The sequence below is a fragment of the Myodes glareolus genome, chromosome 27 (assembly GCF_982192425.1).
Source record: "Myodes glareolus chromosome 27, mMyoGla1.1, whole genome shotgun sequence".
NCBI lineage: Eukaryota > Metazoa > Chordata > Mammalia > Rodentia > Cricetidae > Myodes > Myodes glareolus.
The window spans coordinates 34,336,531-34,349,178 of NC_142052.1; the positions used below are offsets into that span (position 1 = coordinate 34,336,531).

At 44.1% G+C, this 12,648-nt stretch overlaps 1 protein-coding gene across 1 annotated transcript in view; it reads left to right on the forward strand.

The window, feature by feature from the left end:
• The window catches only part of Pms1 (PMS1 homolog 1, mismatch repair system component), an 84,352-nt gene that overhangs the window by 57,297 nt on the left and 14,407 nt on the right, over nt 1–12,648 (forward strand). The window contains exons 6-9 of the mRNA XM_048456019.3: nt 1,494–1,610; nt 9,039–9,161; nt 10,001–10,144; nt 10,319–11,172. Coding sequence (XP_048311976.3) covers nt 1,494–1,610; nt 9,039–9,161; nt 10,001–10,144; nt 10,319–11,172 — 1,238 coding nt within the window. The remainder of the gene's footprint in view (nt 1–1,493; nt 1,611–9,038; nt 9,162–10,000; nt 10,145–10,318; nt 11,173–12,648) is intronic.

Here is a 12,648-nt window from a genome sequence, read left to right on the forward strand (position 1 = left end):
CGTCTTACGTATCTTTCAAGCTTTGTGTTAGACCTTTCCCACAATTCTTAAATATTTAATTTAATTTAATGTTTCTACTTTTCAAGTAGCGATCAATATCATGTAAAATGTGCTCTGTGTGCATGCGCGCGCGCACACACACACACACACACACACACACACACGTACACACACACACACAACTTAGACATACCTCAGGCCTCCACACCGGTGAACTTGCTGGTGTACGCCATCAACCTCCTCCTGGCCCGTATGTCCTCATTCTGCCTCCAGTACTGCCTGTCAGTTGCCATCACAGTCGGAGTCACATCACAGAGGAGATGTCTGCCTTCTGCCTCAGTTATTGACCACCAGGCAGAGTGCTAGTTTGGCCTTGCTTACACTTCCGAACTGTGACAACTCTCCAGATTGAATTCAGTGATCACGTCTTTGTTGCCACAGAGACAGAACTGCTTGCTTGGAAAGACTCTGCTGTGGCTCTTCTGCCACCACCTTTCACACCGCTGTGCCTACCCCTGCTCCTCACCCCTGTGACCACCCCTGCTCCTCACCTCTGTGCCCACCCCTGCTCCTCACCCCTGTGCCCACCCCTGCTCCTCACCTCTGTGCCCACCCCTGCTCCTCACCCCTGCTCCTCACCCCTGTGCCCACCCCTGCTCCTCACACCTGTGCCTACCCCTGCTCCTCACCCCTGTGATCACCCCTGCTCCTCACCCCTGCTCCTCACCCCTGTGCCCACCCCTGCTCCTCACCTCTGCTCCTCACCCCTGTGATCACCCCTGCTCCTCACCCCTGCTCCTCACCTCTGCTCCCTCCCCTTTCTTGCCCCTGGGTTGCTAATAATGATTGCTCTTAGATCCTTTGCATATTTCATTAGGACATAAAGGACCTGATGAATATTTGTTGGATGGCTGACTATTTTCTATACTGGCAGTTTCTCAAGGGTTTTCAACTGTAAGTGGGCATAGCCCCCTTTGTCAAGTCTCTTGACTGTCTCGTGGTCTGTCTACAGTTACACTAGTAAAGTGGATCACTATGCAATGTTTATTCACGCGAGGTTCTGTTAATTGTAAGTTCTTTGTGTACTAAATGGAGCTGCAGAAGCCATTTTAGAGTGCACGTTGCTCCTACAATTTGTCCAGCTGTTTGACTGTTTGCAGTAGTCCTGTAGCCTGGCCGTCAGTTCTTGGGGGAAGATCTTGCTAAGGGCCATATTTTAATTGTAAATGTATTTTGAAGTATGTACTCTGAAGTTTAGAGAAAGAGTTAGCTTGTGACATTGTGAGGACAGTCTGAAGGGTTGACCAAGTTGTGCATTTCTGCGTACACAGGTTAAAGTACAGCGCCAGGGTTTTCTCTTTCAGACCTTAGCTCAGGAGTGTCTTCTGAGTGGAAACCAGTGACGATAAATGCCACCTCTGGAAACACTGTAAATGTTTAGGCTTAGTAAATCTTATTTATACCAAAACACTTCTATGTTTGCTTGTTCCTAGGCAGTCATTTGGCACAAGAGTAGAGTACCGGATCACAGGACAGCTCTCATGTCGGTTCTGGGGACTGCTGTGGTGGCCAACTTTGACGCTGTTCAGCACCACTGTGAAGAATCTCAGGTACGCACCAAAACGACCTTTTGTAATTCTCACACCCAGTCAGGTTGTTAGGGTTTCCTTCTGGGATGGTTGTAAGACAAACAACAAAATGCGACACCAACCTTCCCAGCCCTGGTTTCCTTTTTATTTACATTGGTTTTTTTGAAAATTTATTTTCAATGTAGAATCTTCCCTTTACAGTACAGAGTAAAGAATAGATCTTGCTTCTCCTTTATTTCCTTCTTGTCCTGAATACACACTCAGTGTGCCTTCTGTTGGTCTTCAGCTCTGCGGACTGCTGGATGATGCTCCGTGTGTGCACACACAAGTGTATATGTGTCTGTGCTTGTGTGTGTGTGTGTGTGTGTGTGTGTGAGAGAGAGAGAGAGAGAGAGAGAGAGAGAGAGAGAGAGAGAGAGAGAGAGGTTGTTCTGGGTGTGTGTTGGGGGTGGGGAGAGAGATGTTCTGGGCATTGTATGCGTGCACGCGCGTGCGTGTGTGTGTGTGTGTGTGTGTGTGTGTGAGAGAGAGAGAGAGAGAGAGAGAGGTTGTTCTGGGTGTGTGTTGGGGGTGGGGAGAGAGATGTTCTGGGCATTGTATGCGTGCACGCGCGCATGTGTGTGTGTGTGTGTGTGTGTGTGTGAGAGAGAGAGAGAGAGAGAGAGAGAGAGAGAGAGAGATTGTTCTGGGCATTGAACCTAGAGTCTGGTACATGTGATATAGTTACTATTATACTGAGCCTTACTCCAAGTCCTCTCCCCCCCCTTCCCCCGCTTTTACTTTACAGTCATGTCTTGCTAAGTTGTCCAGGATGTGTTTGAACTCTGTAGCCCTGAATTTCCATCCTTTAGTAGCTGGGATTGCAGGCTTGGGCTGTCAGGCCTGGCTTTAATGTATTTCATAAGTAGTTTGATTTTTTTTTTCCTTGTCTTTAGGTCTAATCCAGGGCCTCACCAGTGGCAAGCCTTCTGCCACCGGACTCTGCTCCCAGGGCAGGGTTACTGTTCTCTCTCCCATCTCTTGTATTCTGTTTGGGATGGTTGTATCTGTAGTTCCTGTTCACTTATCTAGATTTTCCATTCCCGGAATTCCTCAGCGTGTGTTTCCATGTTTCTAAAATTTCCATTTTCAGATCTTGAGCGTTTTGTTTGCTTCTTGTGGCTGAAGACTGCACTTTATTTCCCAGCCTCCCAGACCCAAGTAATCACACAGAGACTATATTAATTATAACACTGTATGGTGAATGGCTCAGGTGTGTTCCTAGCCAGCTCTTCTATCTTAAATTAGCCAATTTCTATTAATCTACATATCACCGTGTGGCTGGGGATTACTGGTAATGTTCTGGCATCTTTCTCCTCCGGCAGCTACACGGTGTCTCTTCAACTCTGCCTACTCTCTCTGTGCATCTCTGTTTGAATTTCCCACCTGGCTTTACTCAGCTAAGCTATTGACTAAAACAGCTTTTTTCATCAACCAATAAAAGCAACACATTCAGAAGGACATCCCATATCATCTTTAAATAAACAGAGACTGTGCTTTCGTTTCCTGGCCACCCAGACACAGACATGAATAATCACACAGAAACTCTATTGATTACAACACTGTTTGGCCAATGGCTCAGGTGTATTTCTAGCTAGCTCTTACACCTCAAATGAACTGATATTTGTTGGTCTATGTATTAACACATGGCTGTGTCGTTATCTCATTTTCTACATGTCTTGTTTTCTCAGCAACTGGCTGGCATCTGCTTGTCTCTGCCTACTCTCTCTACATATCTCTATCGAATTTCCAACCTGGCTTTACTCTGCTAAGCCGTTGGCCAAAAGAGTTTATATGTATATAACACATATACAGAAGGACTTCCCACATCAGCTTCCCTCAACTGTTTTTTTTCCTTGCCTTTCTTTAAGGCATTTATTCATTTCCCACAGTTTTTTGTTTGTTTTCCTCAATTTTTTAAGGGATTTGTTCAATTCTCTTTAAGGGTCATATCATTCATTTAAGATGGTTTTATGGCCATATTCTTTTGCTTCAGCTATATGGAGTATCTGGGGCTTGCTGTGGTGGATGACTGAGCCCTGCCATCTTGCCCTGACTGATGTGTTTTTCCAAAGTCCTTGGGTGCCACACTCAAGTGTGGAAAGCAGTTATGTAGCCCTTCCTTAGCTGTGACTGGATGGTGTCACTGCGAGTTTACTGTTTCGAGACATTGCCAGATCTGGTTTTGCTATTTTTTGTTTTGATTTTTTTTCATTTGATTTTTAGTGTTTGCTTGTTTGTTTGTTTTGATGTTTTCCCTTGGTTTGGGAGACAGATATACAGAAAGATTCCTGGTAATTTTTCATAGATGACAGGAATTTTGTTTATCTTCACATGGTTATTTTTGCATAGAAGAATGTTTAATACATGTATTTATAATGTTCTAGTTCAAGTACTAGAGAATTGATGTTGGAGTCCCCTCTGTATGCTGTGAACATGTTTTATTACCAGTGATGAATAAAGAAGCTGCTTTGGCCTATGGCAGGACAGGATATAGCTAGGTGGGGAAAACGCAACTGAGTGCAGGGAGAAAGAAGGCAGAGTCAGACAGATGCCAGGTAGCCACCCAAGAAGCAAAGTGTGAGGTAATAAACCACGAGCCCAATATAAAACCATAGAAATGGGTTAATTTAAGATGGAAGAGCTAGCTAGGAATACGTCTGAGCTGTTGGCCAAGCAGTGTCGTAGTTAATTATTTCTGTTGTAAATAATGCAGTCTTTGTGTGGTTATCCGGGTCTGGGCGGCTCGGAAATGAAAACGCAGAGCAGTTACAGAGCTTGTCTGCTCGCTGTGGAGAGATCGCTCTCCTGTGGCCGTTCGGTGTTGTGTTTGTCCCAGCAGCCTCTGTCACCGCACCACACTCTGCCTTGTGTACTCGAAGACATGTTCAGTATCGGAATCTCCTTGGGTGTTTTCTCATCCTTGGTAAAAAAAAAATAATAATAATAATTTTTGTTTCCCCACCCACTACCGACTATCACCGCTCACTTGGTTCTGCTCCCCATTACTTGTCTTTGAGTGTAAAATTTGCCCCACCCTGTTTCCCTTCAGTAGACTGGATTGGCATTTGTGTTGGCATTGGGAACCGTGGACACAGAGTGTCAGTACATCTCTTCCTCTTCTATCTCAGGGGTCTCTTTTGTGTGTTTGGTCCTGGGAAGAATCTTCCTTATAGGTCATGGTGCCGCCTGAGCTCCCGCCTTCCTAGCTCTTGTGAGATGCCTTCCGGTGTAAATCGTTGGAGCTCCTGAGGTTGTCCTTCTTGACATCTGTCTTCTCTCTGATATTTTTAGCTCTGCTCCAAGCCGAGTGAATGTCTCACTACCACCGGATCTTTAGTCCTCAGACTATGTATTTTTTTCAGTACTTGGAATTTATCTTTGGTTTCTTCTAAACTTTGTTGATAGCTCTATATGTTTGCTTACTTTCTGACTTACTTGATGCTAATTTTTTAATTTAAATTCCGTGTTATAATATGTAATTCTGGGGCCATTTCCACAGTGTTCTATCATTTCTATTTTCTGAGAAAAAAATAATTTTATTTTCTGCTCTTTTATGACTTGAAACCTTAATTTGCAAGATCATGGATGACAGTTTATTTCTGTTGTTACAGTTCCTTCCTCTAGCGCAACGCCTACCTCTTCCCCAGTCCCCTTTGAAGCCAGGCGCTGCATTAGTAGTTCAGGCCTCCAGGCTCCAGCTTGGCCCAGCCTTGTCCTGGTGTTAGTGTTGACTCTGTTCTTCCCTGTGACCCTGGCAAGTGACTGCAGACAGTGGTCACAATATGTAAGTCATTTTGTTTTCTTCCAGGGAGGTGTTATGTGAGCTTCCTGTTCCAAATGGAAATTCTGATTTCAGTCCTCTGCTAGATTTTCATTTCCAAATGAGGCATCCTATTTCTGATCCTAACACACATAGGACTGGTTCCTTCGCCCCCACTTCCCGTTTGTAGTCTGCACACAAAACTTGACCTTTGTCTGCCACTGATGATGTTAGTTCTTTTGAAATTACTTTAAACCTTGGTTTTTTTATCACTCCTCTGTAGTTTGCATTTAGGAGAGGAAATTTCCACACGAACTTGTTGTGCTGCCTTGAACAGAGTGTTTCAGTGACTCAATGAGAAATGTGTGTTATTTAGGTATGTGTGATATTATGAAGCACTACTGGAAAGCAGAAAAGGGTTAGGAGATCCGTCAGGCTTACGTTATTGTACTCGAGGTGAAGAACAGGTTTTTCTGACTCTCTGTGGACTCTAATATGGTAAAGGATACAGAAGATGCCACCTGGACAACGGGGTAAAAGAGAGATGACATGCTCACAACGTTTTAATGTGGTGAATTCATTTTTCTGACAGCTACTTGATGCAAGAAATAACTGCAACATTGCTGTCTTAGTGTCAGTAATGGGTGCTGCTCAAGCCAGGGATGAGAGTGCAGTTACTCGGGGAAATTAACTGTAGAGCAAAGGGGGTCTAAATATGGAACTTAGGATGAAGATGAAGGCCACAGCAGACCAGACTAAGTGAAGTGCCCCAGAGGAGGCAGCTGGACAGCAGTTCATTTGGTAGATTTTTTTTCTTAAATTAGCAGGCATAGATATCAGGCCTGCAGAGTCAAAACCAAGCGTACAGCAAGCTTGCATTAGTAATGGAGAAAAGCCGGTTTATTTGGGTGTTTGTTGTTATTTGAGGCAGGGTCTCACTGCACAGCCCCATCTGGCCTGGAAATTATTATATTGCTGTATAGATCGGGTGGGCTTCAAACCTTTGCCTTCGGAGTGCTGGATTAAAGGTGCGCCACACAGCGCCAGGCGGGAGATGCTACTTTGTCCAAGAGGCTGGAGGAGAGGAGAGAGGGGTCCACGTGAGGAGCAGCTGAGGGATGGATTCCCGCTTTCCTTTATGGGTGGAGGTGCAGCCTCATACCGTCTGTCAGGCGCGGGCTTTTAGGGACCTGATCTGGGTTTTCTGTTCTTTTCCTAGGAACCAGTCTGTTGTTTAATCTGTATAGCAGTACACGCACTGTGGCTGCTGGACTCTCATGTAACTTTAACATGCTTTGTTAGTTTTCCAGATTATCTTCATTTTTAAAGCCCAATGTCAACAGTAACAGTGGTTACACACTGGCAACCAGAGCAGTGAGGAAGGAAGCTGCCAGCTCTGTATGACACTTCATTTTCTTTATTCTTTTCCTATTTAGGGCATGGGAGGGGGACCTTCTCCTCTCCTCTCCTTGTCTTGTCTTAATCCGCATACTCAGTAAGTCCTTCAGAGGCTAACCAGACTCTCCTGGTGCCCAGCGAGAGCTTCAAGAAGAGGCTCATGTTACCTGGTAAATTATACACCCATTTATAAATGCTGTGAAGTTTTACAGTTAATTAAGTGGTATCATCTTGTAGTGGATTATCCAGATTTATTAATTTATTTTTTCAAACTGGTACACATTGGCCCTGTGACAGTAATGCACTTAGTGTTCTAAAATTGGTACCGCATCTCCTTAAGCGCTTACTTGCAAGTGCAGGGGTAGCCATCGGCATAGGTGACAGCCTACAGGCTGTGTTGGTAAGGGGCGCCATGGTTACTGTTGACTATAAATAGCACCTTCCTCCCATGTTTGCTTCCCTTAACCTCAGCTGAATTAGAGTTGCTCATTGGGTTGAATTTTTTCAGATAAGGTTATATGTCAGAATATACATATGTGTATAAAGTGTGTGCACATTTACACACATGTGTGTACACACCATGTATGTAAAGGGGAGGAAGGGGACAGTGAATGGAATCCTTAACAGTTTTCTGTGCCATGTGGATTATCTCAAGGTAGAAGCAGGACCATTCTCTGCCTTCTGTTCCTTAAATCACACTTTCTTCCTGGTCAGTTTTCCCTAGTGCCCTTCAGCGTAGTTGAACTGTTTTTACTCTTTGGGAGTCCGCTGCGATCCAGCTCCCAAATAAACACACGGAGACGTATTCTTGTTTATGAATGCCTGCCTTAGCTTGGATTCTTTCCAGCTAGCTTTTCTAGCTTAAATTGTCCTGTTTCTTTTCAACTTCATTTTGCTTCTGAACTTTTAGCTTTTTTTATTCTGTGTATCTTTCCTTTTTACTCCATGACTAGCCGTGTGGCTGGTGACGGCCCCTAGTGTCCTCTTCTTCTTCCCTTGAGCCTAGGTTTCTCCTCCTGTTTATTTTCTCTGCCTGGCAGCCCCGCCTATTTCTCTCTCCTGCCTAGCTATTGACCACTCAGCTCTTTATTAGACTAATCAGGTGTTTTAGGCAGGCACAGTAACACAGCTTCACAGAGTTAAACAAATGCAGCATAAAAGAATGAAACACATCATTAAACAAATGTTCCACAGTAAAAAGGAATGTAACGTATCTTAAACTAATATTCCACATCACTTCAGATTTTTCCTTCTCTGGATATATTTGAAGGCTAGAAAAACGATAGTATATAAATCATCACAGACGTTTTCATCGTGAAGATGACATACAGGGCACGGCCAGGATTCAGCCCTACAGGGATTAATTCAGTGTAAAAGGTGTTTCCCTTAAACACAGCAGTGAACACCCAGTGCAGTTAGCTTTGTGTGTATTCAGAACAAACAGCTTCATTTTGTGGGAATAATAGTTGAAGAGAAAAAGACAAACAGCCAGTAAGGGGGTGTGTGTCACTGTATGAGGAAGGAAACTTTAAAACAAGGTAAGGGTGCTCGTTCTGTGTCAGTTAAAAATCTGAAACCCGGGCCATTCATAAAGTTCTTTTACAACTGGGTTACGAAATGCACTGGTTAGTGCTCCAGGGTTACTCAGCGCTGACTCTGGAGTCATGAGATAAAGGAGTTAGAGCAGGGAGCACTCACTGTGTGTGCTCCAGTGTTTACCTAGCGCTGACTCTGGAGTCATGAGATGAAGGAATTAGAGCAGGGAGCACTCACTGTGTGTGCTCCAGGATTTACTCAGCACTGACTCTGCAGTCATGAGATGAAGGAGTTAGAGCAGGGAGCACTCACTGTGTGTGCTCCAGGGTTACTCAGCGCTGACTCTGGAGTCATGAGATGAAGGAGTTAGAGCAGGGAGCACTCACTGTGTGTGCTCCAGGGTTACTCAGCGCTGACTCTGGAGTCATGAGATGAAGGAATTAGAGCAGGGAGCACTCACTGTATGTGCTCCAGGGTTACTCAGCGCTGATTCTGGAGTCATGAGATGAAGGAGTTAGAGCAGGGAGCACTCACTGTGTGTGCTCCAGGGTTTACCTAGCACTGACTCTCGAGTTATGTCTGTCAGCATGCGTGTGACCTGAAGTCACAAAGCTCACGTGTTACTCTGTATGCCTTCTCATGTTGTACATGATCAGACCTCTGGAACATTATCGCTGACACTGCATCTTCTGGACTTGTGTATCACATTGCAGATTTACCTAAATGGATTCTTCCCAAAACTTGATGCAGACCACATTTCCACAAGTCTTTCCAGCCCGGAGAGAAGTTTTATCTTTATTAACAGTCGACCAGTACACCAGAAAGAGATACTGAAGGTAATCACTTTTAGAAAGAAAAATATTCCTTGCATCAGGAATCTAATATCTTTTAATTAATTTTTTTCTTTTTCTAAATTTTATTTTTATGTGTATGATATCTGCCCTGCATGTGCCTGGTGCTCACAGAGGCCAGAAGAGGGCGTCAGATCCCCTGGCACTGGAATTACAGTTAGTTCTGAGCAACCACGTGGCTGCTGAGATTGAACCTGGGTCCTCTGAAAGGGCCGCCAGTGCTCTTAACCACTGAACCCTCTTTCTAGCCCCAGAAATTAAAAATCTTAACTCTGTCATTTGTCAGATTGTTAGAGACCACTTCTAAGAACCTGATTTAAATAAGGAAAAGAAAAACAAACAAAATCCCTTTCGTGGAGCTGGTATTTTACTTAGGTTTCGATTACTTTCCACAAACTAACAACAATACACTATCACCCCATTCTGAGTGAGGAGGCCAGTGTTAGGTGGTTTGAGGATATCTGTTCACACACTCCTTTGCTCGTGCACTTGAAGTAGGGATCTGGCCACTGGGCCCTGTTGGCTCTGAGCGCTGCATGGTAGATGCATCTCCACGCCTGTTAAATGACATCCTGAAGGGAAACAACCAGATAGTAGCTGGGGTGGTTTGTACTAAGGCCTTCCCATCTGCATGGCACTGGCTTGGTGAAGCCAAGAGCACAGAGCATGTACATTTCAGGACAGCCTGTGCTCCGTGCAGGGCCGGGGCCTCATGGCACGGCAGTCGCAGCTGCTTGCTTTCTCAATGCACTGGATGCCTCAGGAGCATTTAAAGTTGCTGGTTGCATTTCTTCTTTTCTCTCTTATGCATCGCATGTTTGCAGCTAATCCGACGTTATTATAATCTGAAGTGCCTGAAGGAGTCTACTCGGTCGTATCCCATTTTCTTCCTGAAAATTGATGTTCCTTCAGCTGAACTGGATGTAAATCTCACCCCAGATAAAAGTCAAGTATTATTACAGAATAAGGTAACCTTTTTCAAATAAGGTTTTGTATGTATTTAAGCCGTTTATAAACGTACACTATCGTAACTTCTCCCGTGTTAAAAAGACTGACTTTTTAATGTCTTTGCTATTATTTTGGATATTGTCCTTTTTTTACCCCAGCGTTGCCCCTAATATTTGTTCATTTGTATTTTGTAGGAAGCTGTTTTAAATGCTCTTGAAAATCTGATGGTGACCTGTTACGGACCGCTGCCCAGTACAGAGTCTTGTGAAAATAACAAAGCAGCCGTTTCCACAGCCAACATGGCTGCTCGTGAGACAGCAGAAACAGATGTGCCCGTGAATACAATGAAGTCACCTGGAAATAATTACCCAAATGCTGAAACTTTGGCTGTCCACTTCCAAAATGATGAATCTAGAGAAAACACTGCTAATTATTTAAATCAACAGAAAGATGTAAGCAACCACTGTGATGGTCATTTTAGTAGTGAACATCCTCACATTAATAAGGACACAAGAAGTCCTTTTCAAAGTGTCTCCATGGATAGTTCCCCCTCAGAGCCTGTCCAGAGTTCCGCAGGCTCTGGTGACCATATCCAAGGAGAAAATGGCAGGAATGGGACAGAAGAACGTGGTGAAGGTGGGGGAGAATCATTTCTCGAAAAATCTCTGGCAATCTGTGCCGACGACTGGAGCAAGGGAAACGTGTTGAATGCGATGGGAGAGAATATTGAACCTGTGAGAATTTTAGTTCCACAGAAAAGTCTAGCGTGTAAAGTTAGCGACAATAGTTACCCAGCCCTTGAACCGAAGAATCTCAGTGATGGTCCTTGTAGCAAAACACCCAACGTAATAGATAACAGACCCGGACAGCTTACAGCCTATGACTTAATTAGCAACCGAGCAGTCAAGAAGCCCATGGCAGCAAGGGCCTTGTTTGTTCAAGATCGTCGCACTCAGTTCCTCGCAGAAAATCCCAAGACTTCTTTGGAGGATGCAGCGGCACAAATTGAAGCACTGTGGGAGACTCTGAGTGAGGAGGAAAAACTGAAGTAAGTTTCCAGAGCGTCGTGTGTCCTGGATGCTCAACTGTTTCCATTCTAAATTTCACATCTAGGGAAAAACAATGAAAATGCTTCTAGGCTTGACTGAAGTCTCTTTCTTGGTATCATTTTTATTGTTATTTTAGAGAATAGGGTGTCTTATTTGTAATTTTTGTTTTGAACACATTTGTTGTGTCTACTGCTTCCCTGTTTACTGTATGCTACAGCTTCTTCAGTTTCTGTCGGACTATCTGCTTTCTTTATTCCTTTTTTGTTTATGTTAAAGAACTCTGGAGTGGGTTTTATTTTAGCTTTTGCATTAGAATGGTTTATAAATATCTTGTCTGTTCCCTCCTTTTATATTGGTCTCTGAAATGAGACACAGTACAGAGGGCTGTGCCGTTGGTGTAGAACCAGGTTAGTGCATTACTGCCTATATTCAGTGTAACTTGTGGCATCTAAATCTTATCTGTTGGCAATCCATAAATTGTAGTGGGTGTTTGGGGGGTGTAAATAAGTAATTTGATCTGCTTAAAGTATTATTTGCACCCTCAGATGTAGGTATATGTCCCAAAACAATCTAATGGCTCACACTTGCGGGAACTTTTTCCCTTTGGGAGACGCAAACATGTGTCCCCTTTCTTATAAGGCGCCAAAGACAAACCCAAGTCCAGCTTGGGGAACCGGTACGTTTGTTAGACTTAATTACAGAGCATGGATGAGGGCTTACTCAGAGGAGGCTCAGTGACCCCAATTAGCTGCACCACCAAGCCGTCTTAGGCCAGCGTAGCTGTGTGGATGGAATGCCCCCTCAGTTAACCTTCCACCCTCGGAATTCTTTAGCACCTCCTGAAACAGTGACGCCCTGTGCAGCTCAGTCGGAATTGCCCACAGCTGCTGGAGAGGTGAAGGAAGGCGATCGATCTGGAACCTCGGGAGGGTCTGCTGACGCCCCCCCCCCCAACTCCTTCCTCCCAGAAGGGAATCTTGCCAGTCAGCAGGTTCAGTCCTTAGGCTCCCGTCCAAGCAGCCCCAGCTGCTCTGGTAAAGATGACAGGCTGTCACCCTGGATGGGTAACCCTCTACACACAATTGTATGGCAATACAAAATGTTGCATTTTGAATTATCTGGCCCAGAAAATGAAGGATAAAATTAAACTTCTAATCACTTATTACTATCTGATTTTTTTCAAAACGCTGTCAAATATCTAGGAAAATATTTAAATATAATTCATCATCTCTGGTTTAAAATTCATTCTAAATGTAGATTGTTAACATTTTCATGTCTTCATTAGTGAATTCAGTCTCAGGAATAAACTCAGTTACAGCTCATAGTGATGACAATTAGGACATAAAATACTGAGCTGTATGAGAAAACTGTTACTAAAACCAGCTCTGTTAAATAGCACACACAAGACAGCTTGTTTGTGGGGTGGGTGTTGTGCTTTGTTCTTTTCCAAATATTTATCAGCGTGAGATGCAGTG